We start from the raw sequence: 25,957 nt of genomic DNA, 5'->3' as shown, positions 1-25,957 counted from the left end.
ACTGTACTGAATTAAATAAGGCAGGACTGCCGCGGCATGCGGCGAATAAAAGACAAACTACTGGCTTTCTCACGGGGAGGCAAGTGGAATTTCAAATTAGGAGACTGATAAAAAGAAAAAAGAAAAATAAAAGGAAATAAGTTGATGAAGTTCAGTCAGCTTGAGCCAAGAACCTGGATGCTTGTGATAGCTCCTCTGGCTGACAGTGATTGGGTAAAAGTTAGCAAAGTCTTACAAATTTCTCCGTGCCGCGGTGTTGACAAAGTAGGTGAGCAGAGCACAAGAAAGACCTGGATGCTCTATTATTTATTTCGCTTCTTGTTTAGGAAGAGGGGATAAAAAAAAAATCTCCAAGTTCCTTCCACTCTTCCCTTTCTCTCTCAAGAAAAAGAAGCTGAATAAGCGAAACTGATGCACCGGATGCTAAGTAATTCATAATCACTTCCTTTCCAAACCTTTGTGTACCAGACACTCAATTTACAATCGCTCTCTCTTTGGGTCTGTGAATAATTTTTGATTTACAGTAAAGCAGGGGCTCTTTTTGGGACTTGAAGCAACCACACACATACGACCAAACACAAAGACAAAAGTCCTCAGAGCAGTAATATTTATAATCAAAAATCTAATTATTATGATTATTGTTGTTGATGATGTTCCTGCACCTGTTGTTGACAAAAGTGCTACTGAAAAATATAAACACTAATTAAAAAAAATATATATATGGTCCACACATATAAACATGTCACCACAAAAAACATGCGGTGCCAATGGTGGTACTAAACTAATATATAAAAATGCCCTAAATATAAAACCGGAACAGCAAATTTACGATCACACTACGAAAGAAAGAGAAGTATTGCAGCCAGAATTTACAATCTAACAGAAAGGGCTTCACATTTTGATTTATTCTGAATAGCGTTTCGTGTCCGAATAACTATTTTGTCCGACTGGTTTTGCCGTATAACTCCATTTGCAGAGCTACTTCCGTGTACGTTTTGGTTAGCGCTTCGCTGAATAATTCTTCTAAAATTAATATTGCGGGTCATGGAGCCTGGACACAGTGGCTCCAAACGCTGATTTACAAGACTAAAACATCATTGATGTAATCCTCGTGTCCTTATAAACTCGAGTCGGGCGCGTTTAAGCCTCTCGAGGTGGGTTAGCTTAGCTTGTAGCTGCAAACGAGGAGACGCGTTTGTTATTGACACTTCGGTGTAAGCAGAGAGCAAGTGTTGCGGTGGGTGAAGTGTGGCAATGTGTGCCACCAGTGTCAAGAAGGAGTACGAAGAACAGCTTTGTCGATTAAAAGAGGAGAACGGGGGTCAACGTCTGCTGTTGGACGCTGGTATTAAGACGGCTCGACTTGGGTCTCACAGAGCAGGTTGGCTTCCCCCCCCCCCCCCTTTTTTTTTATTTTTACAATTTGTGTATTTATTTTTTTTAATTAAACATTCATTTCAAAGCCAGGTCTAGAGTTGTTATTACTTTGTGACAGCGTCTGAGTTCGTAGGAAATAGTGCACAAATCCCTCTGCAATGCCAAAGTACATTTAATGTAAAAATAAGAATGATAAGCAGGAATTTCTTTAAATAAACCTTCAAACCCCATATGAAATAAAAAAATCAATGCACAAGTGTTGAATACAAACTAAAATACCATTCATTCCATGTCTTGTTTCATACTGATTGCATCAACTGTTTAAAATGCCAGTCTTTCAACTTCTAATAATAATAATAATAATGATCCTGATAATAAAACGAGTTCATTATCTAAGTGCATTGCATACTAGATTAGATATCTGCAATGGGGATGTGAAAGGCAGTCCTCAGTAGTGCATGAATGAGGGACAAATCCTTAGGTTGGGCAGATCAGTAAATAAAAAATAGTCACCTTTGTATTTGGTGCCATATGACACTTATATTCCAAACTTCCTGAGACACCTCCGATGCCTGCCTGTGAAATACATTGCCAGCGGTTCATGTTCTCTTTATGTTTTTAATAAATGGCACTGACACAATTTACACAAATAACCCCATTTACATTTAATTGAATAAAGATCAGTCAACCTGTACTATGTGGTTATTGTGGTGGTACAAGGAATGAAATGTCATCATGAAAATATCACATTTTTTTTCTTCTCTTCCAATTAATGAATAGCCCATTGCCAAAACATGTATCAACAATAACGCACAAAACAGCCACAACTTGACTTTGACCAGTTTTATTTTCTTGTGCCCCACAGACGTCAATAAAAATATTTTTCATGAGCGGCAGGCCTCCGAGTGCCCTTGCATTAAAGTGGAAGTGGAGGAGGAACCCCCCGACATTACAAATGAAACACGGACAGGACGCCCCTCGGCGGCGCGATCAGAACGTGACGACATCACAGCGCACTCTTTTGACACTGATGAAGACTCTAAAGGTGATCTGACATGTCACACTGTCAGCGTGACAAAGCCTCGCTGTGTTGCGGTAATCGCGTCTACTGCGACACATGATGTGATATCTTTTGCCTGCTCAGTTTGTGGTAAAAGTTTCACATTTGGGAACACGCGGTGCAGAGAAGAAAGTTTCACATTTAATTTGTGGTGAAAGATTCTGCAAAGTGGTAAACAGTTGTCTGGGCTCGGCTCCTCCAAGAAAATATCTTCAGCAGCCAAAAAATATAATGTAGGGCGTTTATTTCACACATTACAGGGAAGTACTAGCACAGATGCAAAGTGTCGAGTGATATAATCCATAGATCAGCACAGATTGGTGTATATTAAAAGTGGAGGAAAGAGAATAGAAAAAAAAAGTTTGAACAGGCCTTATATGCTGTGGAGTGGAATATTGCTGGTCATAAATCTATCCTGTGGAAATGATAAAGCTTTAATCTATGTTCACAGGTTTTGGAAAAAAGTCTGATTACACTGGAACCACAAACAAGGTCGGCACGGGATGTGGAAATAAAGTAAGCACTTCTGTTTTTCACGTCGTGTTAGGTAAGATAAAAGGCCGCTCTCGATATTTATCTACGTCTGAGCAGATATGTAAGAGATGTTCAACAAACTGTGTTCTATCCTTGAAAGTACAACCGCAGTATGATGTGTGACTCATGCATTTTATTTTATTTTTACCTGGTCTGAAATAGCAACAGTATAATTTAGAAACAGGAATGAAGGGGGAGGATACCAAGAAGCCACCAGATGTGTGGATTTGTGGAAAGTTACCATAATTTCCAGCCTACAGAGCGCACCTGGTTATATGCCTCACCCTGTACATTTGTAAAGGAAATACCATTTCGGTACATACATACGCCGCAGTTGTGTATAATCTGCAAGTGCCCACATTGAAACACGAGATATTTACAAAGAAAGACGGTACACAGAGAGTTTACGCTAATGCTAGCGCCGCCACGCTAATGCTAGTTCCACGCTAGCGCTGCGCTAACAGGGCCGGTGAGAAAAAAAACATCCTGTTAAAAATCACTGGGACATGGCAATAACGCGCTAACGCAGCGCTAACAGGGCCGGACCGGTAAAAGTCACTTCCTCGCCACATATATTTCACTGGTCTCACGCTTTCTTTTTCTGCTCGAGCCCCCCCTTGCGGTCGTTAGAAAAAAATGCACAAATTACCCGCATCAGCGCATAAACTGCACGGTTAAAAGAGTGTGAAAAAAAGTCGCAGGTTATAGGCCGGAAATTATGGTAATTTTTTTTTTTTTTGTTGCAGGACCAAACTGACACAGAACATTTCATAGAAATCTCGGAAAGTACTGGTAGCGACCCGATGGATCCATCCACCTCCCCTAAAGAATCATCATCTGTGTGTGAAATTGTAAGCCGGTGTTTAATTACATAATCACAGGTGGAGACACGTGCATACAATAATTTGTGGGTATGAATTAACTCCTATTATGTGCAAATGACTTTTCTTTCAGAACACCGAGCAGCCCGTTTGTCTTGCCCGTGAAATATTAGATAAAGAACAACGACATGAGGAAGAAGCAGATTCCTTCTCCTACACTGAAGAGAATTTTGCGTGTGAAACGGTAATTATGAATTTCATTCAATGTATCAGGGACAGTGAAAAAGGCATATTAGAAGCATGGGGTGGTGGGGGGGTTCCCGAAAACAATGTTCTACTTAAGTATACACTGAATATAAAAAAAATTCACACTGCTGCTCGAATGCCATTTTTTAAAATTTGTGATTTGAAAAAATGAGACCAAAATTATTCATTTTAAAAACTTTTTTCCACCATTTTTGTGACATCAAATCTTTTCAAAAACACCGGGCCAGAAAACATGGCCGCCTTCACAACTTTGATGTGCGCCAAGGGGCACAAAATGGAGACAAAGGAAAATCTGATGTTGGTGCTCCTGGGGGATGTCCTCAAAATAAACTCAATCTTTCCCCAGGGGACATTTATTTATCCACTGTAGCCGTTTGATTACACAATCAGGTGTTGCAAGAGGCTAAATAATTTTACTAAAATCTTTTGGGTATGAGTGAACTATTTCCAAATTATGATGTAATTAACTTTTTTTTTTGTTTGTTTTTGTTTCAGAACACAGAGCACCAGAGTTCTCTGTCCCTGGAAATGTTGGATGCAGAAAAACATCAAGCAGAAGATTCCTTTTCTTACACGGAAGAGGCTTTTATGTGTCAAATGGTAATTATGTATTTCATTACATCAGGGGTCGGGAAGCTTTTCGACAGAGAGCCCATAAAGGCCAAATATTTAAAAATGTAATTTCAAAAGTGCCATACGGTATTTTAAAAAACTAAGTACAGGTGTATTTGCGCATTTATGTAAGACCAACACTTTTAGAGTTTTACTAAATCACATTGTTACGCTGTTGCTCACCAATGATGACAAAAAGTACTTTTCACCGTTAATGCGACAGCTAGTGCTGCTCGGTTTTGCTGATGGCTTCGGAGTTCACACATCGTCAGATTAAGCTTCACGCAGGCGTTGAGACTTCCATCCGTTCATCATGAACGTAATTCAATTTGATTATGGTGAACAGTTCTCGCCGATAACGGTGTGTCTGTTATTCGTTTGATTATCTCGTCTTGATGGGAAGTTGGCAAAATGTTGATTGGCAACGTCGAGTACGAATGCTTTGGCACACCCCCCCTCTGTGAATTTAAACACACACCAGAACCCTTCATCTCCACAAAGGCCGTCTATTCTTGTTGAAAACTTCGGTAATACTCATATTTCTTTCTTTGAGCAACCTTTGTCAAAAGCGTTTCCATAATTAGTTGTTCCGACACGATCAGCGTTAGACCCTTCTGCACCTCTGGACACAGACTACCGCACAAAAACTATGGTACCCACCAGGCCAAACTGTCTCTACGTCATTTGCGTTGGCTCCCACACCTAACTACGGCAACCCCACTAGGACAAACCTCTGCACGACAGAAATCACATGTACAGTATGTCGTTATGAGGGCTACGCGAGCTTTATGCAACCACCAAAAGAGCCTGGTATGGCTCGTGAGCCGTAGGTTCCCGACCCCTGCATTACATAGTGAAAAAGTCATAAGTATGGGGGGGGGGCAGTGCTTGGTTTACAAAAGTGTACTGTGAATATAGTCTTCACATTTATTCCCTAGTCCTCTTATTATATATTCCCTTTAAGTGCCAGATTTTTGTAAAATTAAAAAAAAAAAAAATGAGGCCAGGGTAAGAACTACTTTTAAGAGAGGAAGTAAAAATAAAGTGAGATAGCGTTGTTACACAAGTGTTCACATCCTCTTACAACTGGTTCAGAAATGACCAATCATATTCAAACACTTAAATAGGAGTCAGCACCCACTTGCCACCATTTGAAAGTGTCTCTTCTTCTTCTTCTTCTTCTTTCGGTGTATCCCACAGCATGTCATCATTTTCCATCTAGGCCTATCTCGTGCATCCTCTTCTCTAACCCCAACTGCCCTCATGTCTTCCCTCACCACATCCGTCAACCTTTTCTTTGGTCTTCCTCTCGCTCCTTTGCTTTGCAGCTCCATCCTCAGCACCCTCCTACCACTATACTCACTCTCTCGCCTCTGGACATGTCCAAACCATCGAAGTCTGCCCTCTCTCACCTAGTCTCCAAAACAGCCAACTTTGGCCGTCCCTCTAATGAGCTCATTTCTAATCCCGTCCAACCTGCTCACTCCGAGCGAGAACCTCAACATCTTCATTTCTGCCACCTCCAGTTCTGCTTCCTGATGTCTCTTCGGTGCCGACATCTCTAACCCGTACATCATGGCCGGCCTCACCACTGTTTTATAAACTTTGCCCTTCATCCTAGAGGAGACTCTTCTGTCACATTGAACACCAGACACCTTCCGCCATCTGTTCCAGCCTGTTTGGACCAGTTTCTTTACTTCCTTACCACACTCACCATTGCTCTTGCTTTAAAAGTGTTTCTAAAGTTCAGATGTTCTAGTCGACCTTTCCTGACGTCTTTGTGCAGCACAAGCCGCGGTCTGCAGAGAGCTTCCACAGCAGAGAGCTGCCGCAGCATCAGAGGGATCTCATTGTTGAAAGGTACCAGTCGGGAGAGGGCTACAAAAGAATTTCCAAGGGATTGAATATCCCGTGGAACACGGTGAAGAGCGTCATCGTCAAGTGGAGGAAAAACGGCACGACGGTCCCGTTGCCAAGAACTGGACGTCCTTCCAAAATTGACGAAAAGACAAGAAGAGAATTGGTCAGGGAGGCCGTTAAGAGGCCGACGGCGACGCTGAAGGAGCTGCAGGAGTTTCTGGCGAGTACTGGCTGTTCAGTACACGTGACCACAATTTCCCGTCTTCTTCACATGTCTGGACTATGGGGAAGGGTGGCGAGATAAGGTGCGGAACCAGTGTCTGGCTTTCGGGTTCGTGCAGACGTGTTTCTTGTTTCTTTTTTTTTTTTTTTGATTCGGGTCGATTGGACAGAGATCAGGTCCCCTAATTGCGGACCTTTTAAGAGAAGACCTGTAAATACAGCGAGAGAGAAGGGGAAAAAAAGCCCATCTCGCTTCTTCCGGCCACCACGCGATGACAATTAATAATAAGCAATGAATAAATAAATCATGTGCTCGCACTATCAAGTAAGGGTTAACTGGCATTTTGTTTGATCATTTTCTCCTCTTTCTGTTTGTAAGGAAAATCAGAAAAATTGGAGTTTGGTTGCGTTTCTCGTCAGATTATATTTAACTACTGTTCAAACGAGAAATGTTTTGGTTTTTTTTGGGACTGATTCATCCGGAAGTCTTTTGAATGAGATATACATGATAAAAAGGACTAATATTGTGAATAAAACATTTGTGTTACAAGTTAAGCATGTCAGTGACTGCTTGTGACTTGAGGAAGGAAGTTTTGTCCCGGGGACCCAATGAGGGGTGTGCACATTTTTGCAATGAGGTTGTATCTTTCAATTTCTGCCTTTAAAACAATTTGTAGAAGTTTAGGTCACAAAGGTGGAAAAGGTTTTCAAATGATTCATCTTGTCATTTTATATTTAAAATAAATGACATTTGAACTCAGATGTATACTTAATATCAAATGTTACATTTCCTTATTCTGAGTAAAAATAGGATTTCAAGGAAGTGACAGATGACAAAGAATTTACTGAAAAGGATGCATCTCAAGACAAATCACCTGAAAACAAAAAAAAAAACCTGATTTAGGTGCCCACGGCAGTAATCCTGAATGAAATGATTTCCAAGTCAAGACGTCCTCTCACACCGCGCAACACCAAGTCGAAGACGGGCGAAATATCGGCTTTTCTTGCGAGAAGACTTTTGCAAAGATTCCAAAACTTAAAAGCGTAACGATCGAGCGTAGGTGGCCGAGGCACTTGTCCACGGAGCAAGGATCAAGCCTGCGTAATCTACTTCTGGCCAAAGTCAGAAACGTGCCCAAGTGAGCAAATACAATCAGAACTGTTCAGTCTTGTCGCCACGAAAAGGACAAATATTACTAAAGAGATATGCAGCTCCAAAGTACAACAACAACAACAGATTATTTAATTTTATTGTGTTTGAGATGTCCTGTTGAGTTGTGCTTCGTGGAAAAAGTCAAACGTAAACTTCATTTTTTGCTTGTGTTTTGGTAAAACTAGCGAGCAGTACCCAACGGAGTTTAATTTGGTCTTACAATGTGGCACTTTTTCCTCATTTATGTTCATTATACTGGATTCGGTAAATGCCACAAGGTGACTTTCATGACTTACGTAGATTTCTATAAGTGATGTCATGTAAATATTTGCTAGCATGTTATATGGACTTGTATTCTACCTCGTTTTTGTCTCAATATTGTGGTACGAGTACCACGAGTGTTACCGTATGTGAAAGAATCACTAAATTATCTCTAAAATGGGGATAACAGAGTCTCTTAAAATTTTTTTTAATTCAAGACAATATGCTACATATGGTGAGTACACTTCTGTTTTATTTTAGTTTTAAGTACTGGTACATTTGCATTTATTCCGCAAGAAATTTATTTAGGTCAAATTTGGAACTTATGTGCAATACATTTTTACAGTCATTATGTAAGTAGCTTTTTATTGTCCGATACTGTAGGGCAGTTTTAATGAATAGACTGTGCATATTGTTTCATCCATCCATCCATCCATTTTCTTAGCCGCTTATCCTCACAAGGGTCGCGGGGAGTAGTGGAGCCGATCCCAGCTGTCAACGGGCAGGAGGCAGGGTACCCCCTGAACTGGTTGATAGCCAATCGCAGGGCACATCGAGACAAAACAGCCGCACTCACGATCACACCTACGGGCAATTTAGAGTATCCAATTAATGTTGCATGTTTTTGGGATGTGGGAGGAAACTGGAGTGCCCGAAGAAATCCACGCAGGCACGAGGAGAACATGCAAATTCCACACAGGCGGGGCCCGGATTGAACCCGCGACCTCAGAACTGTGAGGCCAATGCTTTACAAGCTGAGCCACCATATGTCATGTCATTATCCAAGCCGCTTATCCTCACAAGAGTTGCGGGAAAGCTGGAGCCTATCTGGCTTAGCTTCGGGTGAAAGGCGGACTACATGCGTCACGCGCTTGGTTATGTTCCTACACAGTTATTGTCAGCGCTGATTTCTCGGACTTATCCTCATCTGATGAAGAAATAAAAGTATCGGTTGATCTTGAAGACGGAGGAATACGTCCATACAGATTTGAACCTGTGGGTGTCAATAATGTTGAATATTCGGATGGTTCTTCGGGCGGGAATGACGCCGAGTCTGACTACGCGGAGACCTCCGCGCGGGACATAAGTGTGTAAACAAAGGCCCCCGGAGCTCGCCCGGTAATCGGTTTAATGTTTTTGAGAACCATTGTACGTAATACTACGGATGAGCTTCAGGTGAAGGTTTATGTTAAGCAAACTACTGAATGAAATTTGGTACAGTACTGATCATTCTTGTTACATTTAACAGCAGATGAATCAAACAATATACCATGTGCGACTGCTCTAAAATTACCGGAGACATCATCTCTCAGTTTAAATGCGCTACCGCCATTTTGCGGCGTCACCAACCAAAACCACACCCCCCTTTTTCAGGGATTACATCAATTATTATGTCAATTTACTATACAATTTGAGACATGAAGTCGCCTCTTTGAGTTTGTCATGACACCCAATTCTACTGTCATCTTATTTTACAAGTACTCAAGCAAACACACAAACTAAGCAGGTCCTTATTTTACCAGCCAAAATGTTCCTGCAAAAAAAAAAAAAAAAAAAAAAAAGTCCTTCCAGTAATGATGGGATTCCAAAGTCGGTGTTGCACTGAGAAATATTGCGCAAGAACACAAACACGCACAAACACGGGGACCCAACGAGAGGGAATAAAACGGAGTGCTCACCCAAGGCTTGATGAAACTCACCCGACACCGGGGTCATGGGGGTGGGTGGCAGGCTGTTGATGTTGAGCGCCCCCATCTGGTGGATCTGTGTGGCCGGGAAGGCGGCCACGCTCGGCGTCAGGTAACCGCCGTGGCTCGCCGCCATGATGGCCGCCTGCTGCTGCATGAGCTGAAGGAGAGGGCCGCGGAAGACCGGGGGTGGGGGTCAGGGTGCCCAGGTGAGAGGAGGACAGATGGTAATAGGGAAAATATAGTATGCGGGGGAAGGACGGGAGGGATGGTGGGAGGGATGCGTGTGTTGAGTTTGATGGATGGAGAGCGGAGGGGAACGGGAAAGTGGAGCAGAGTGGAAGAAAGGGAAGAAGGAAGAAAAGAGAAGCCTGTCAGCCTATGTTTAGTGCATCTGTCTGGGCTGGCAGCAGGAAGCCCGTCACCAGCTGCTCTCGCGCTCATACAAATCAAGACGTTGACACGTGCACATTATCTGTGCGCTCAGGGAACAGGCAAAGTTTGCACAGGAGTTGGAAGTGTGCTTCTCCTTGGAAACTTGTTGCGACGGGTGCTCCCGAAAAACTTCACCGCAACACTGTATAGACACCTTCCGATTTAGAAAGCGGCCGCCATCTTGGTTTGGTGAAGTCACGTAAACACAAGCAGGAATCATTTCTGAAAGGCGTGTGAACGGGGGCGCACTACCATGTTATTGGTCGTAAAGCGTCTTTCTTTCGACTGCCAGCTGCGATCAAGAACCAGCGCGAGAAAACGGAGCAGTTAACAACCAAACGGCGACGACTGTTGCTATCTCGTACGAGCAGAGCCGATCTAGCAGCCAAGCACAATACTCGTGTGTGAATGCAATGCATTTCTCCAAAATCTGTATTTTCCGTTTTATTTTTAATAAGTTTGCAAAAACCGCTCCGCTAGCTGTTTCGTGAGTTGAGTTCAAAATGTAGGGCATGATGAACTCAGCCATTGGTGAATCGGTTTTAGGCCTCCAAATCTTTGTAATTCTTTACTTGGTCCTCGGTCTAAGCGCTTGTCGAGAAGAGGTGATAGTTGACGATGTCTGCATAGGTTACCGACGCCCACATTTGTGTGCTCCATTTGTGTTTCTCCGAGGCATATGGGTGAATATTGTCGATCAAAGCGCACTTCTTTCTTGAAACAAGATCTAATGAGCACCGATAACTTTCCAAAGTCTTTTTTAGCCATCATGCGTCACTTTTAACAGTCGTATGGACGTTTGTGTAACTCCAAAAGCATTAGAGTGAACGGCGCATCAGTAGAGTGAACCCATCCAACATGGCCGGGTGCCCCGGATGTAGTCACGTGGTCGAAAACGGTCTACAGTAGCGTGAATCCTTGCATATTCGCGGTTTGACATTTGCAGATTGCTGGGGGAAACTCCTCCCCCTAAATAATTTCTCTGCCCCCACTATTGAATGGAAACAAGGCTTGGGAGTACCCCGAGCAGGTTGTGCTGTCCCGGAACAGATCATGTGTTTTCAGGTGATAACTATTGTCTGGAAAATTTCAAATCCTCTTAAATTGCAGGGTTTGTGTGGTGCCGTGAATATGATGACCAAAAAAAAAAAAAAAAAAAAAAAATCCACACAATTGCTCGGATTCCCGCCAAAAAGCTCGTTTATTTAAAGATGCACCAAAGAGGCCAGAAAATGTCTTGATAATTTGACACAGCACAGAGAAGAGTATTTAAAAAGCATTCCAAATTGGAATGAATGATTAAAAAAAAAAAGAATGTTAAATAAGGCTATGAAATCATCTAAAACCCACACATGACGATGACTGAATGAAGTGCCGACGGATTTGACACCCGCCGCAGTCGAGTGAGCTCCGCAGCTTGCGGACCACTAAACGTAGTGGTTGAATTTCCGTGAAGCATCCACGTTGTTTGGATCTACGCCAAGGCCCCGGAGTATTGGCCGATCCGCCGTAGCTAATAAATACTAGCCTAGCCGCCGGTAGCCGGGCTTTTCGCAGTGGAGCCGTCCAATTTGCCGTCGGCTCGCCGAGCGAGCGACGACTCACCACGGCGGAGGCGCTTGCCCAAATAACGCTAAACACTTCAGGCAAGATTCATTTTTCATGTTGCAGGCAGGGCTTAATGGATAATTGCACGACTTGGCGCTGATGTAAAGGCGCCAAGCAATTATGAAACATGTTACTCAAAATTCTGGGAATAGCCAAAGATGGCTCTCAGAAATTGTACAGTGAGGGAGGGCCAGAAAGGAGATGCCTCAGCCTTCTGGTGTCACTGGTCTAGTTTTAGCCCCCACACCCAAAAAAACTAAGTGAAAAGCACACATTTCAGTCAGTATATAAAACAAAATATGTAAATGACTTGAGCGCAATTCCAAGTTCAAACTTTTTCGGCCCATTTGTTGAAATGTGAACCCAAAACGAGAGCAGATTTTTTTTGTTTCGCGATTTTTACAAGAAGCTACCGAGAAATAAACATACAGCAATAGGCGGAAATCAGCGACATGGAAGGAAGGAGACATTTTCATGGATGATGAGGTGGAAAGATTGCTTTGGAACAAACGTTTTTATCACTGCAAAGGACACGAGCATCTGAGACGGTGTTCCGCAGTTGTGTTGTTTTTAGCGCACACGACCACCGCGTCATCGTCTCGGGAATGTCATGGACCAACGGTGCGGAGGCGGACCCAAATGCAGGACTTCGAGGCAGAGGCATAATGTTCAATATAGTTTATTCCGGAAACTGGGTCATATACAGTGTAGCAGTCCGACAAGGCAGAGGTACAGAAACGCTAGGCTAGCCGTGAACCAAAAGACATACAGCAAGGGTTCGATAACTATGGGGCTAAATATAATAAATAAACTCAACAGGACAGGATCAAACTAAAGTGCACAGAATCGCTGTGATTAGGGTTACTCTAACTTACGCGGAGATGCGGAGAGTCCCACAGGGTGTGAATGCAAATCAATAACACAAGGCAACAAATTGGCAAAGGCCAGTGACACACCGCCGTAGTCGAATTTCAGGAAGACCTCAGCGTCAACAGTACACTAACTTTATACAGTGTCCAAATTTCGTCACCTCCTAAACATCACATTTATACAGATATTAGCTCACATCTGATTCAATATTGTATTCACATTTAAAACGAGGTAGATACTTGTCAATACTAAACAATTGAACACGTACGTACTTACGAGCTAGCAAAGCCAAGTGAACGCTGTAGCGGGTTTTCAAAGCAGTCCTCCGTGAAATGTTTGGAACATATTACTGTCCACTTTGATTTGTAAGTCCATTGCGCCCGCTTTGTCTTCACAAACCTGGTCCATAACCTGCTTATCCGTTCATGTTTCGGCCATTCATGTAAGCTAACTCTGTTAGCCTTTGACGCAGAACAGCCGTGTACAACACACTTCCTCACCATCTTTGCTAGTTTTTTCACTCTCTAGCTTAATTTTGCCTTGACGGGACGTCACACACGGGGAGTTACGGAACTTGCCGAATTTAGGTGACATTACCGACAAAATCTCGGGATGGACTTTGACGCTAATTTATTTCATTTCTGTTGTGTTGAGAATTTTTTTTCTTTATAAAGTTTTAGCTACATTTGTATGATAGACAAAATACATTTCCTCTGGATTAGACCATGAATTTAACACAAGTTAGGAGATAGGCAACATTCGGGGAACGTTAGTTGAGTTTGTAACTAGTCCGAGGATTGCGGAAATGTGAAGCTGTCATCTCGGGAGGGGGATGGAAAATGACGACGGCGCAAGAGCGACATGTCATTGATTTAAATTGTTTCCAGTGGAACTGAGACTTGTTCATCTCCATAATCGTCGAGCTTCGGGTTGCAGCTGTGGAGTTAGGCCTTCAGCAGGTGCTTTGCATGGTGACTGTATAGCCTGCGTGCTAATGCATTAAAGGGGTGGGTGGCGCCGGATTATTACCATGCAGGGCAGCGGTGCGTGCAAGCATATGAATAAACACTGTGGGCTACATTTTGATGGAAGCCGCGTTCATCTCATGCGAAACAGAAATGCAGAGTGAAGGAAGGCCTATTGACTGTCGTGTCCAAGAAGGGGGGTGGGGGTGTGTGTGCGCGTTGTCCGGCGGGTGGAAATTGACTGCAGTTTTTGTGACACATCCAACTAAATTATTAACATGCTCTGGACTGTGAGTTGCTAGTTATCCCTGCTTAAAAATACACTTTTATTGATTGGAGCCTGGATTCAGGCACAGCTCAAGAGGAACAAGATGCTCTGGACTCGCTAGACAAACATCTCGGAGAAAATTTTGAATTTGCAGACCCATTTTTGATATTTTAGGCAACTTCACAGCAGTCATTATGAATGAATGCAAAGAAAAAGATACACCTTGTACAGTCAGAACTTTACATAATGGGCTGGACGTTTAAGATTGCCGTAATTTCCTTTCCGGCCTATAGAGCGCAGCTGGTTATAAGCCTCACCCAGTACATTTGTAAAGGAAATATCATTTGGTACATACATAAGCCGCCCCTGTGTAAAAGCTGCAAGTGCCCACATTGAAGCCCAGATTGAAACCCACAATGAAACACGCGATATTTACAAAGAAAGATGGTAAACAGAAAGTGTTTTCAAAGTTTTAATACCTTAGCTTAGCTTAACATAGCACCAACGGGGTAGCACAAACAGGGCTATTCCGGCTAATTGCTAGCACAGGGCGAACAGGGCCATTAAAAAAAAAAAAAAACATACTGGCAAAAATCACTTCCTCTGCAAATATATTCTACCGGTCACACTCTTACCTTTTCCGCTCGAGCGCGCCCTTGCGGCCGTTAGAAAAAACGCACAAATCAGCCACATCATCGCATTAGCCGCAGGGTAGAAAGCGTGTGAAAAAAGTCGTGTCTTACAGGCTGGAAATTACGGTAATTACTTAAGATTAAATTAGTTTTTGGGTTGCGATGGGTAAATGAACAATTTGTGACGCACTGAACCATTTGGGGCTGCATGGGATGGTCCAGAACTGACTTGTCTAAGGAGAAATGAAAGTCCCTCGCCAATGGCGCAAATGCTAATAACGATATTGCGAGAGGAGAGGAGGAACAGAGTGACCGGTTGCCGTGTCGCGTGTTATAGTCGCAGTGATGTGGTGTGTGTGAGTGGGGTGGGTTGAGGGGTGAAAAGCCAATTATTTTCCTCTCAGCGCTGCTGTCAGGTAACGCGAAAGCGGCTGTCCCGCTGCAGAATCCCCCGCACCGCCGTCTCATCCATTAGCCCCGTGCCCGTTATCTATTAATGCCTTTTTGTCATTTGCATAATTTTATCAGGGTGGCAAATGGGGATCATCTGTTTCTTTTTGCAATAAGATGACTTGAGCCTTTAAAAGGGGGTTACGCTAGAAAAAAGGCAACAAGGGAACACAAAAAAAAAGGGAACAATTGAGTCGGCTTTGAAACAAAGTGGTGCATGGTGTGACTGCCCCCCCTCCCCCGACCTCTTTGAGGATGACTCGGATTCCATTATGATAGTTTAACACACATTAAATGCTGTCGAGGTTACAAAGCCATTATTAAGCTTATTGACAATACAACACAGGGCAATATTTTTGAGAATGGGGCACATAAAAATTTAGCAGAAAAGGCTTGTGATCAGATAATATTTTAATCTTTTTCTTGAGACTTAGTGACGCGGCATGTGGCTCAGCGTCATTTTTGTACTCTGTGTTCTCAGCAGCTGTAAATTGTATTTCTGTGATCACCACAAAGTGGACTGATCATTCAACTGTCTCAGTGAAAGCAAATTTGAAAAAAAGACCTTCATTTGTTTCTTTTTTTTCTCCTCAATTTTGACACTGGCGTTTTGATAGTGAGCATGTCATGGTCACAATACTGTTTTCTTAACGATTTGTGTTGGCAGAGCCATATAATAATTTAAAGGAAGTCTTTTTACAGTTCTTTATAAATGTACTTTGCTCAGTTATATCTCCTGTACTCCATCCAGCAAATTCAGTTTTTTCTTCCACCATGTTAAAGACTACCAGTACGCCACATTTAAAGGGAATGGGAGGAGCCGCATCGAATGAACAAGACTGAAGTCGGTTCTCAACATGCCCACACCTGCGCACACTTTCCACTTTTAAGTGTGCTTCCTTACACCGCTCCACAAAATTAACAAACCTGTTCCTACCACACATCCTTGCAGATTTGAGTCAGATGCAGCACTGGATTTATGGGAGACTTGAAAATAGATTCCTATAGAGCTCGTACATGTAACATCAGAGTTTGCACGGCGCCATATTGACATTGAACCAGAGCAGAATATTCACAATGCCTGAGACTTGTTGGGCTGTTGGTTGTTACAACAGACAAGACAGATATTCAAAGGGATCATTCTTTGGAATATCAGCTGAAAAGACCAGAAAAGATCGATGGATTTCGGCAATTAAACGTGACTGTGTAGCGATCACTTCATTTCAGGTAGGAATCATTCTTCTCAATCTCAAATAACCAAGAAGTATTTATAATGCCAAGTTAGCTCATTAGAGAACAATGCGTTTCATCTCCAACGTACACGGAAGCGTGTTGTGGCCACATGTTAAACTTTGGTAAACCTCTCCTTGACAGACGTTTTTTTTAAATAAGCATTGTTCTCAAATGGCTCCAATGCATATTTAAAAAAAAAAAAAAACGTCTGTCGCAGAGAGGTTTACGTAGGTTGTGTGGCCGCAACACGCTTCCGTGTACGGGGGCTGAAGCCTTTCCCAGCAGTTTATTTTCTTTTTTTTAAATACGCATTGGACTCATTTGAGAACAATGCATATTCAAAAAAAAAAACAACGTCTGTCAAGGAGAGGTTTACCGAAGTGTAATGTGTAGCCGCAACACGCTTTGTGTACGGAGGAGCCGACTCGCTGTCTTTTTTTTTTTTCCCTCAATCATAGTTAATGAATGCGAGTTTGTGTAAAACCGGGGGCCATTTATTTAACTATTGGTATTTCGATTGAAAAACTGAGTGGCTCCACCACTATGTGGGATTTATTCTTGATTGAGAACAGATCCATCAACTAAGTATTTGTATGCGTTCAGACTTTTCTGAGCTTTCAAACTCTTCCGTGTAAATTTCGATGACTTACTCACCAGATCCATGTGTAGATCCAGTTGTCCATGACAAGTGGAAGCGGGTTGAGAGTCCAGTTTCTTATCGGCGAAAACATCGACTTTGGCATTAAATATGGGTCCTCTAGGCCAAGTGTCTCTCATTTTTCCACGTACCTTCGTTTATTATCACCTACTAAATGTTTAACGGTATCGGACAAAACTCTGGGCGTCGTGCTATAAGACGTATTTTTGCTTCATTTCAACGGATTTAGCATTGAACAATGCTTTGTTTGACTGGCAATATGGCCAGTCACGTGACTTCGGTGACGGAAGAGCACGGGCTCGATATCACCGTTCGCTCGTGTGGTGTTGCTTAATTAACAATAATCATAATCATTCTGTTGTACAAATGGCAGCAGGTGGGGAAACAGAACATTTAATGGTTTTGTCTGTCTCTACAAGTAGCTGGCATAGATAGATGAACAAATATACACCATTTGTAATAAATGAGTAATACCTTTACAACCGATGAAGTTAAAGTGAATAATTTTCTTCTTGGCACACTACTGTGCTTTGGAACCACTGCTATGCACTCCATAACATTCAAAAGCCAAGGCTATTTTCTCTGACAGGAGGTAAAAAGAAGGGAACATAAGCCGAACAAGGGGGAACAAAAGGGAGGCGAAGAAAGTTGTCCGGCTTCCAGCGGCATTCATTTACTGCCAGGCACTGCTTTTTTTTTTTTTTATTGCAACCTTATGGCACCGCTCCTCCCGCAGTGCCAGCAGGCAATCACCTCTTTATCACATGGCAATTATCTCACAATAGTGCCGCTCCGTGACTCGCAGCACCGTCACACGTGAACCCCGGCGCGCTCTGAACCGGCCGGTGAGGGGTGGGGTGGGGGAAGGGGGGGTTTTTGGGGGGCGAGAAGACAAAGGGAGGCAAAAGTGATAAAGGGTGGTGAAACAAGAGAGAGGGGGTTGGGGTCCGTGGGTCAATGAGGTGAACGAAAAGACTGTGGCAACTCAAGGGGCCCATCTGATAATCTAGTACTAGGAATATTTTTAATAGCTTTTTCCATTTCTCGTGTACAATGTGTGCACAAGCTTGGTGTAACAAACGGCGTTTGAGCACATATTAGCCTTGAGATCCAAATAACATCCATGTACTAGTAAACACTCTTTGTCCTCACTTGCAAGACATTTCACCAGAATGGTAAAGCGACTGTCTTACTAGGGAAAAAAAAAATCCTGCCACTTAAAGTGCCCTGGATATCATCCATCCATCCACTTTCTTTGCCGCTTATCCTTATGAGGGTTCATTGCGGAGTGCTGGAGCCTATCCCAGCTGTCAACGAGCAGGAGGCGGGGCACACCCTGAACTGGTTGCCAGCCAATCACAGGGCACGTAGAGACACAATCACACCTGATTTAGTGTCTAAAGAATGTTGCTTGTTTTTGGGATGTGGGAGGAAACCGGAGCGCCCGGAGGAAACCCATGCAGGCACGGGGAGAACATGCAAACTCCACACAGGCAGGGCTGAGATCAAAACCGGGTCCTCAGGACTGTGAGGCCAATGCTTTACCGGGATATTGAATATATGCTCAAGCGCTTTTCCATACTAGTCCTGCGCGGATGCCAACTCATGCAATTTTGCCTCATGTAGTTCTACTAAAGTACAGAAATGCCATTCCAGTAACAGAAGGTAGGAGAGGGGTAAAAATCCTACCAGTAGTTCAGTCATTCGACTCGTGCATTGCATTGTCTTACTAGGGAGGACAAAGAGTGTACGAGTAAGTAGATGCCGGTATGCTCATTGTCAATACTAGTAACATGTACAGTCACGGTCCTTCTTGTATGCCAAAGTACTCTTACTAGGCTTCGGATTATAACCTGAACAAATGCAATGAAGGAAGGCATGTCTGGACCAGTAAAACAGGCGTTCTGCTTACTGGGCCGAATTGTTTTACTAGTGAGGTCAAAGAGCCGAGCGTACTAGAATACGGACCTTAAAAATGGATATCAAGGATGTCGAATAAATGCTCAAATGGCTCAGAGTGCTTAGGGACACCTAAATCAGGTCGCACGCACAAGCATATGTGACTGCATCTTCATTGCTGGAACATCCAACAGGGGGAGATGTTGCCTAATGGCAGTTTACAGTCGCCCGTCGTCCTCCTAGTCCGCCCACGCGCTGTCACTATTAGCAGCCAGTTAAAGCGTCTCCTCTCCTCTCGTTTATCTCGCTCGGGCTCTGACTGAAACCCGCTTGCCTTTGAATCGCAAAATCACATGCGCCCGCACACCGTAGGGGAAAAAAAAGGCAAGTCATGCCGCAACGCCAATTTGGAGGATATGGTTTGAAGATAATGCAAAAAAAAAAAAAAAAAAAAAAAAAATGAAGGCCAATAATGGTGGGGAGAGTGTTATTTAAATAGTAGGTACAGTTGAAGCATTCATAAAAGTGTTCCTAATCTGCCTACCAAAGAATGAACATCCACCCATACATTTTCACATTTGAGGGGTGAGCTGGAGGTGACTTTGGGGGAGAGGTGAAGTACACCCTGGACTGGTCGCCAGTCAATTGCAGGACACAGACAAACAGAAAAGGCTTGACAGCGAACTCCCCTTTCTCCCACCCACAAAAATCCGCAATATCTCCCAAGTCCCATGAACGGAAACTTATTAAAATGCACTTAAGGAGTATTTCTTGGCGTCAGTTCTCACTCCGACGTTCGCACAGCCTGCAAAGAGGTCCAGCATTGTCATTCTCAGTTCAGGTTTACCACAAAACTGACAAAAGAAAATTCAACTCTGTATACTGTATGTGTGTTTTATACTTAAATATATCTATAGTCACTAGAACAAATTCTCTATGCTCTGTGGGAATGATGAGTATTGGAGTTTAGTTGGGGACCTCTGTCTGAGGAGTTCTCAGTGGTTAGAGCATTGGTTTGGTAAACCAGGGGTTGTGAGTTCGTATCTCACTGGGGCCTCGATTCCCCAAGAGGGGTTGCATCAGGAAGGGCATCCGGCGTAAAAACTGTGCCAAACAAATATGAGCGTTTATCTGAGATGTCACACCGTGGCGACCCCCAACGGGACAAGCCAAAAGAAACTTACTAGTTGGGGACCTCTGTTCAAGGCAGTCCCTAAGGTGATCAGAGACAGAGGCAGCAGAATACTTGTTGTGTCTTCTGGTACGTAAGGGGAGAAGGAGACTTCGTCGTGGAACCCCAAAATACAGGAAGTCATACAAGGAAAGAGGTTACCAAAGAAGAAGTGGGACACAGAACTGAGGAGAGGCAAAAAGGATTCCATTGAGATGCAACGTAGGACAAAGGTAGGGGCGGCAAAGATGAAACAAGAGGCATATGAGGACATGTACGCCGGGTTGGATACTAAAGAAGGAGAAAAGGATCCACAGGGGGTGCAGCAGGGTAGGGTGACAAAAGATAAAGATGGAAATGTGTTGACTGGTGCCAGCAGTGTGCTAGATAGATGGAAAAATATTTTGAGGAGTTGATAAATGAAGACAAAAAAGGGAAAAGGAAGAGGAGAAGAGGCAAAGAGTGATGGACCGGAAAGTGGCAATGATTAGTAAGGGGGAAGTTAAAAAGGCATTAATGAGGATGAAAAATGGAAAGGCAGTTGGCCCTGATGGCACTCCGGTGGAGGGATGGGAGCATTATGGAGAGGTTGCTGTGGAGTTTTTGACCAACTTGTTCAACAGAATTCGAGGAGCCTGGGGAATGGTGGAAGTGTGCGCTAGTGCCCATTTTTTAGAATAAAGGTGATTTGCAGAGCTGTGGGAACTATAGGGGAATAAAGTTGATGAGCCACACAATGAAGTTATGAGAAAGAGTAGTGGAGGCTAGACTCAGAGCAGAAGTGGTTATTTGTAAGCCAACAGTATGGTTTTATGCCTGGAAAGAGTACCACAGATGCATTATTTGCCCTGAGGATGTTAATGGAAAAATACAAAGGTCAGAAGGAGCTACAGTGTATCTTTGTGGATCTAGAGAAAGTACAAAGAGAGGAACTGTGGTACTGCATGCGGAAGTCTGGTGTGCCAGAGAAGTATGTTAGAATAGTACAGGACATGTATGAGGGCAGCAGAACAGCCGTGAGATATGCCGTAGGTGTGTCAGAAGAATTTAAGGTGGAGGTGGCAGTGCATCAGGGATCCGCTTTGAGCCCCTTCCTGTTTGCTGTGGTACTGGATAGGCTGACAAATGAGGTTAGACTGGAATCACCTTGGACCATTATGTCCGCAGATGACATTGTGATATGCAGGGAAAGCAGGGAGAAGGCGGAGGAACAATTAGAAAGATGGAGGCATGCACCGGAAAGGAGAGGAATGAAGATTAGCCGAAGTAAAACAGAATATATGTGTATGAATGAGAGGGGCGGTGGGGGAAGAGTGAAGCTCCAGGGAGAAGACATAGCGAGGGTAGACTACTTCAAATACTTGGGGTCAACAATACAGAGCAATAGTGAAGAAACGGGTCCAAGAAGGTTGCAAAGGCTTCCGGAAAGTTTCTATTTTGTTATGTGACAGAAGAGTCTCTGCTAAGACGAAAGGCAAAATTTACAAGACAGTGGCGACGCCAGCCATGATGTACGGATTAGAGACGGTGGCACTGAAGAGACAACAGGAAGCAGAGCTGGAGGTGGCGGAAATGAAGATGTCAAGGTTCTCTCTAGGAGCGAGCAGGTTGAAGAGGATTAGAAATGAGCTCATTAGAGGGACAGCCAAATTAAGATGGTTTCGAGACAAAGCATGAGAGAGCAGACTTCGACGGTTTGAACACGTCCAGAGGAGAGAGAGTATATTGGGAGAAGGGTGATGAGGATGGAGCTGCCAGGCAAAAGAGCGAGAGGAAGACCAAAGAAAGGGTTGATGGATGTTGTGTGGGAGGATATGAGGGCAGCCGGTGTTAGAGAGGAAGATGCAGGAGATAGGCGACCCCTAACGGGACAAGCCGAAAGGATAAGAAGTACTCTGGTACCACTGTCTCTTCTTCTTGCTCTTAACTGTAGTGGAAAGCACACAACTCTAAATTTGTGCTGACCTGGAGACTGCAAAAAAAGCAATTGCCTAAAAATCCAAGATTAGCTGGTTCCACTGTACTAATGCCACAAAACTCTATAAAATGCCACTACGGACGTGTCATTATCGTGTGTGCCAATCAATGTAATGAACAGTGAAAAACACTAAGTTTGTTTTTTATAGTTTTAATTCCTAATTTCATTGGCGTTGGAGGTGAGCCTGAGCCGATCCCACTGCCTAGACTGGCTGTCACTCAACGACAGGGCACAGGTAGACAAACGAGCGGTCACATTTATACCTATGGGCAATTTAGAGTCCAAGCGGTATAAAAAATAGATAGATTCCTGTCAAGTTTGACGGCAGCTGTCATGTTAGTCAGATATTCTCCTTTTATACGGCTTCCTTCTACTCGGTTGAACCTCCTCTCTTCCTTGCAAGGAATAAACAAGAAAGACAGCTGTTGGTATTTCGCATTGTTTATTACAGTAATCCAGAATATATTGCCACAATGCGGTCAAACCATTACGGCTCAATCCAAACGTCGCACGGAAGCACGGTCGGTTCTTCCTCACCACCCTTTTTCCTGCTCGTGTTTTATGAAATCACCTTTTCGCAAATGGAATGTCTCCTGTCATAAATTGCCAGCGTCTGCGTCCATCACAACATTTCTCATTTTGGTCAGTGTTGCACACCTGTCGTCTCCGCCACCCCCACCCCCGCACCCTCCTCCACCACATACACACAAAAACCTCCTCCCAATGCCAGGCCGCCTCCTCCTGGTTTGACTAAAATCCAATTTACTGACTGTCAAGTCAACTCTATAATCCCATCCACAGTTGTAGTGGCGGGGTAGCACTGTTCTGTACTTTCTGGTTACAGCTATATCCACCAGCCCCCCCAAATCGGTGCAGTCCGTGTGAGGCCACCCCCCCAATTTTTTTTTCAGCCAGGATGTATGGCGAGCTGGGCGAACACGTAGTGTGCCTTTGTAGATAAAGAAGACCTTTCGGCGTCAGAGCTCCCGTTTTCGGGGAGTGAGTACGCTTTATCTGGCCCGGAAAGACACATCCGTCGTATCACTTTGGCACTGGCGGTGAGGGGAATCGGCATCCAGCCGCCGATCATTGCTACATAGTGGAAGCTGGACTCCTACGCTAAATTTAATGACGTTACAAAATTCAAAAGTAGCATGATGCAAGGCCCTGCCACAAACAGGGGGGGGGGGGGGGAATGAAGTACTTCCCAAAGTGTGATTAAAGTGAGGGCTCCCTCTAGTGGGAGGCGAAAGATCCACTACCCAGGTAGAATTTTGCAGTATTTAACTTTAAAGTACATCCATCCATCCATCCATTTCCTTAGCCGCTTATCCTCACAAGGGCCGCGGGGAGTGCTGGAGCCTATCCCAGCTATCATCATGCAGGAGGCAGAGTACACGCTGAACTGGTCGCCGGCCAATCACAGGGCACATAGAGACAAACAGTCGCACTCAGAATCACACCGAGGGGAAATTCAGGGTGTCCAATTAATGTTGAATGTTTTTTGGGACGTAGGAGGAAACTGGAGTGCCTGGAGAAAACTCACACAGGCACGGGAGAGAACATGCAAACTCTACACAGGCGGGACCGGGATATGAACCCGGGTCCTCAGAACTGTGAGGCCAATGCTTTACCAACTGAACCACCGTGCCGCCATTAAAAGTACAATACATTTGTATTAGATTTTCAAGTCTTTATTTAATTATTTAGTTTTTTATTTAATTATTTAGGTACATTTTTCAATATTTAAGTGACAAAACATCCTTTTGAGCATTCAGAACAATAATATGCGTACATATAACTGGTGTTCGAAGACCACCTTTGCTGCCACAAAGAAAACCAAATTTTAAGCACATTTGGCTGAAAATACTTTTGTCATCAAACTGTCGTCATGCTCGTTAATGTATGATGCACGGGAAAGCCAGTAACCTTTTTTCCAATTTTTGGTTGATTAGCAGGATTATACAAAAGCTGTTGAACCAATTTCTATATAACTTTGTGGAATGGTGGAAAATGGGCACGTTTATGCAAAATTGAATTCATGTGAGGCAGTACTGGTCAGGGCATTGGCCTCACAGTTCTGTTCAGATCCCGGCCCCGCCTGTGTGGAGTTTGCATGTTCTCCTTGTGCCTGCGTGGGTTTTCTCCGGGCACTCCGGTTGCCCCCACATCTCAAAAACATGCATCCATTGGAGACTCAAAACTGCCCCTAGGTGTGATGGTGAGTGTTACTGTTGTCTGTCTTCATGTGCTGACAACCAGTTTAAGGTGTACCCTGCCTCCTGCCCGAAGATACCTGGGATAGGCTCTCGCACTCCCGCGACCCTTGTGAGGATAAGCAGCTCAGAAAATGAACAGATGGATGGACACATTAATGTGTCGATCCACCGCTTTCCTTAAATTTTCACTGAATAATGGACGGGCTATAGTGACCCAAATTTTTGACAAGAGTTGGGTTTACAAATAGGTACCGATCTAAATTAGGATTGCTCATCTTTTTTGGGGGTGTGTGGGGGAGGACAAATCAAGGTCAAACGGATTTAATTATAATGGAACTTTGTTGCAGGGTCCTGGCCCAATCTGAGACCCCCCCCCCCCCCCCCCGTCCTCCTTTAACCATTTGCACGTTGTTACATTTCCTAGGTTAAAAAAAAAAAGAAGTGCATTTCATGAATGGCAATGAAGGTGAGAGTTTTACTGTAGAAAAGACACAGCCTCTCGATGACTCCCCAATGGTCCATTCGCACATCGTGCACCGCCCCCCCCCCCCACCCCCCTGCGGTGCTAGGATGAAATGAAATGAGGGCAACGGATAGCACCCTTAAGACCTCACATATAGTTTACATTTCCTTTATAGCCAAACAAGTTGTGCACTCGGTTCCATAAGGATGGCTATATATATATATATATATATATATATATATATATATATATATAACTCTCGTCGTCATTCATCGATGGGCTTTTTATAAAGCGCGGCAGAGATGAGGCCGGAATTGTTGTCGTGACATTCGATGGAGAGGAGCAATTTCTGTAAGTGACGCAATAATGAAAGATATTACTCATCATAAGAAAGTGGTCATATTATAGCTATCACAATGTCAGTAAAATGTGTTTTAATGCGTTTTGAGTGATGTCTAATATTTGTTCACAGTAATATCCTTTTAAGTCCCGACTTCCTGCGTCGTTGAGTTTTCTGTCACTGCAGATGCTTCATTGGATGAGAGATGTAAAACAACACTGGCGACTTTATTGTATGAATTTGCAAGGAATATTAAGAACAGTTTCGTCAGTGGTACCACAACACGCCTGGAAAGTTTTGATGCTCATTGTTTTCTGTTGGGGCGGCATGGTGGGCTCAGCTGGTAAAGCGTTGGACTCACAGTTCTGAGGTACCGGGTTCAATCCCGGACGCACCTGTGTGGAGTTTGCATGTTCTCCCCATGTTTACCTGGGTTTTCTCCGGGCACTCTGGTTTCATCCCACAACTCATAAACATTAATTGGAGAGTCTAAATTGCGTCTAGGAGTGATTGTGACTGTTGTCTGTATCTGTGTGCCCTGAGATCGGCTGGTAACCAGTTCAGGGTGTACCCCGCCTCCTGCCCCTTGACAGCTGGGATAGGCTCCAGCACTCCCCGTGACCCTCGTGAGGATAAACGGTGAAGAAAATGGATGGATAGATAGATGTTTTCAGTTGTTTGTGCGGTAAATGTGAAATTTGGCTCAAAGTGGGTTATTGAAATTGTTTTTTTTTTTTTTTTTTTTTTTAAATCAGGTGACATACCTTTTGTTTGAATATAGAATGTCTAAAAACGTTTTTTTGAAGGCTCAACATGGAAAATGGGATTTTTTTTCATGATAAGTAAACATTGCTGTTAATGCTGTACTTAACACTGTTTCACATTTGTGGGGAGCATCCCATTTTTGGGACAT

At 43.6% G+C, this 25,957-nt stretch overlaps 2 protein-coding genes across 2 annotated transcripts in view; one reads left to right on the top strand and one right to left on the bottom strand.

Moving 5' to 3' along the window:
- Nucleotides 1-25,957, bottom strand: part of celf5a (cugbp, Elav-like family member 5a) — a 339,264-nt gene that overhangs the window by 25,081 nt on the left and 288,226 nt on the right. The window contains exon 7 of the mRNA XM_061824403.1: nucleotides 9,847-10,015. Coding sequence (XP_061680387.1) covers nucleotides 9,847-10,015 — 169 coding nt within the window. The remainder of the gene's footprint in view (nucleotides 1-9,846; nucleotides 10,016-25,957) is intronic.
- Nucleotides 931-7,513, top strand: LOC133503149 (uncharacterized). Its single transcript, XM_061824404.1, has 7 exons — nucleotides 931-1,381; nucleotides 2,243-2,422; nucleotides 2,889-2,953; nucleotides 3,718-3,822; nucleotides 3,926-4,036; nucleotides 4,555-4,659; nucleotides 6,458-7,513. Exons 1-7 carry the CDS (start codon nucleotides 1,255-1,257, stop codon nucleotides 6,833-6,835), a joined length of 1,071 nt encoding a protein of 356 aa, XP_061680388.1. The 5' UTR covers nucleotides 931-1,254; the 3' UTR covers nucleotides 6,836-7,513.

Source organism: Syngnathoides biaculeatus, chromosome 7, assembly GCF_019802595.1.
Source record: "Syngnathoides biaculeatus isolate LvHL_M chromosome 7, ASM1980259v1, whole genome shotgun sequence".
In the NCBI taxonomy this organism is placed as follows: domain Eukaryota; kingdom Metazoa; phylum Chordata; class Actinopteri; order Syngnathiformes; family Syngnathidae; genus Syngnathoides; species Syngnathoides biaculeatus.
Note: the sequence above shows the minus strand (reverse complement) of the source record. Positions and strands in the feature narration are given on the sequence as shown.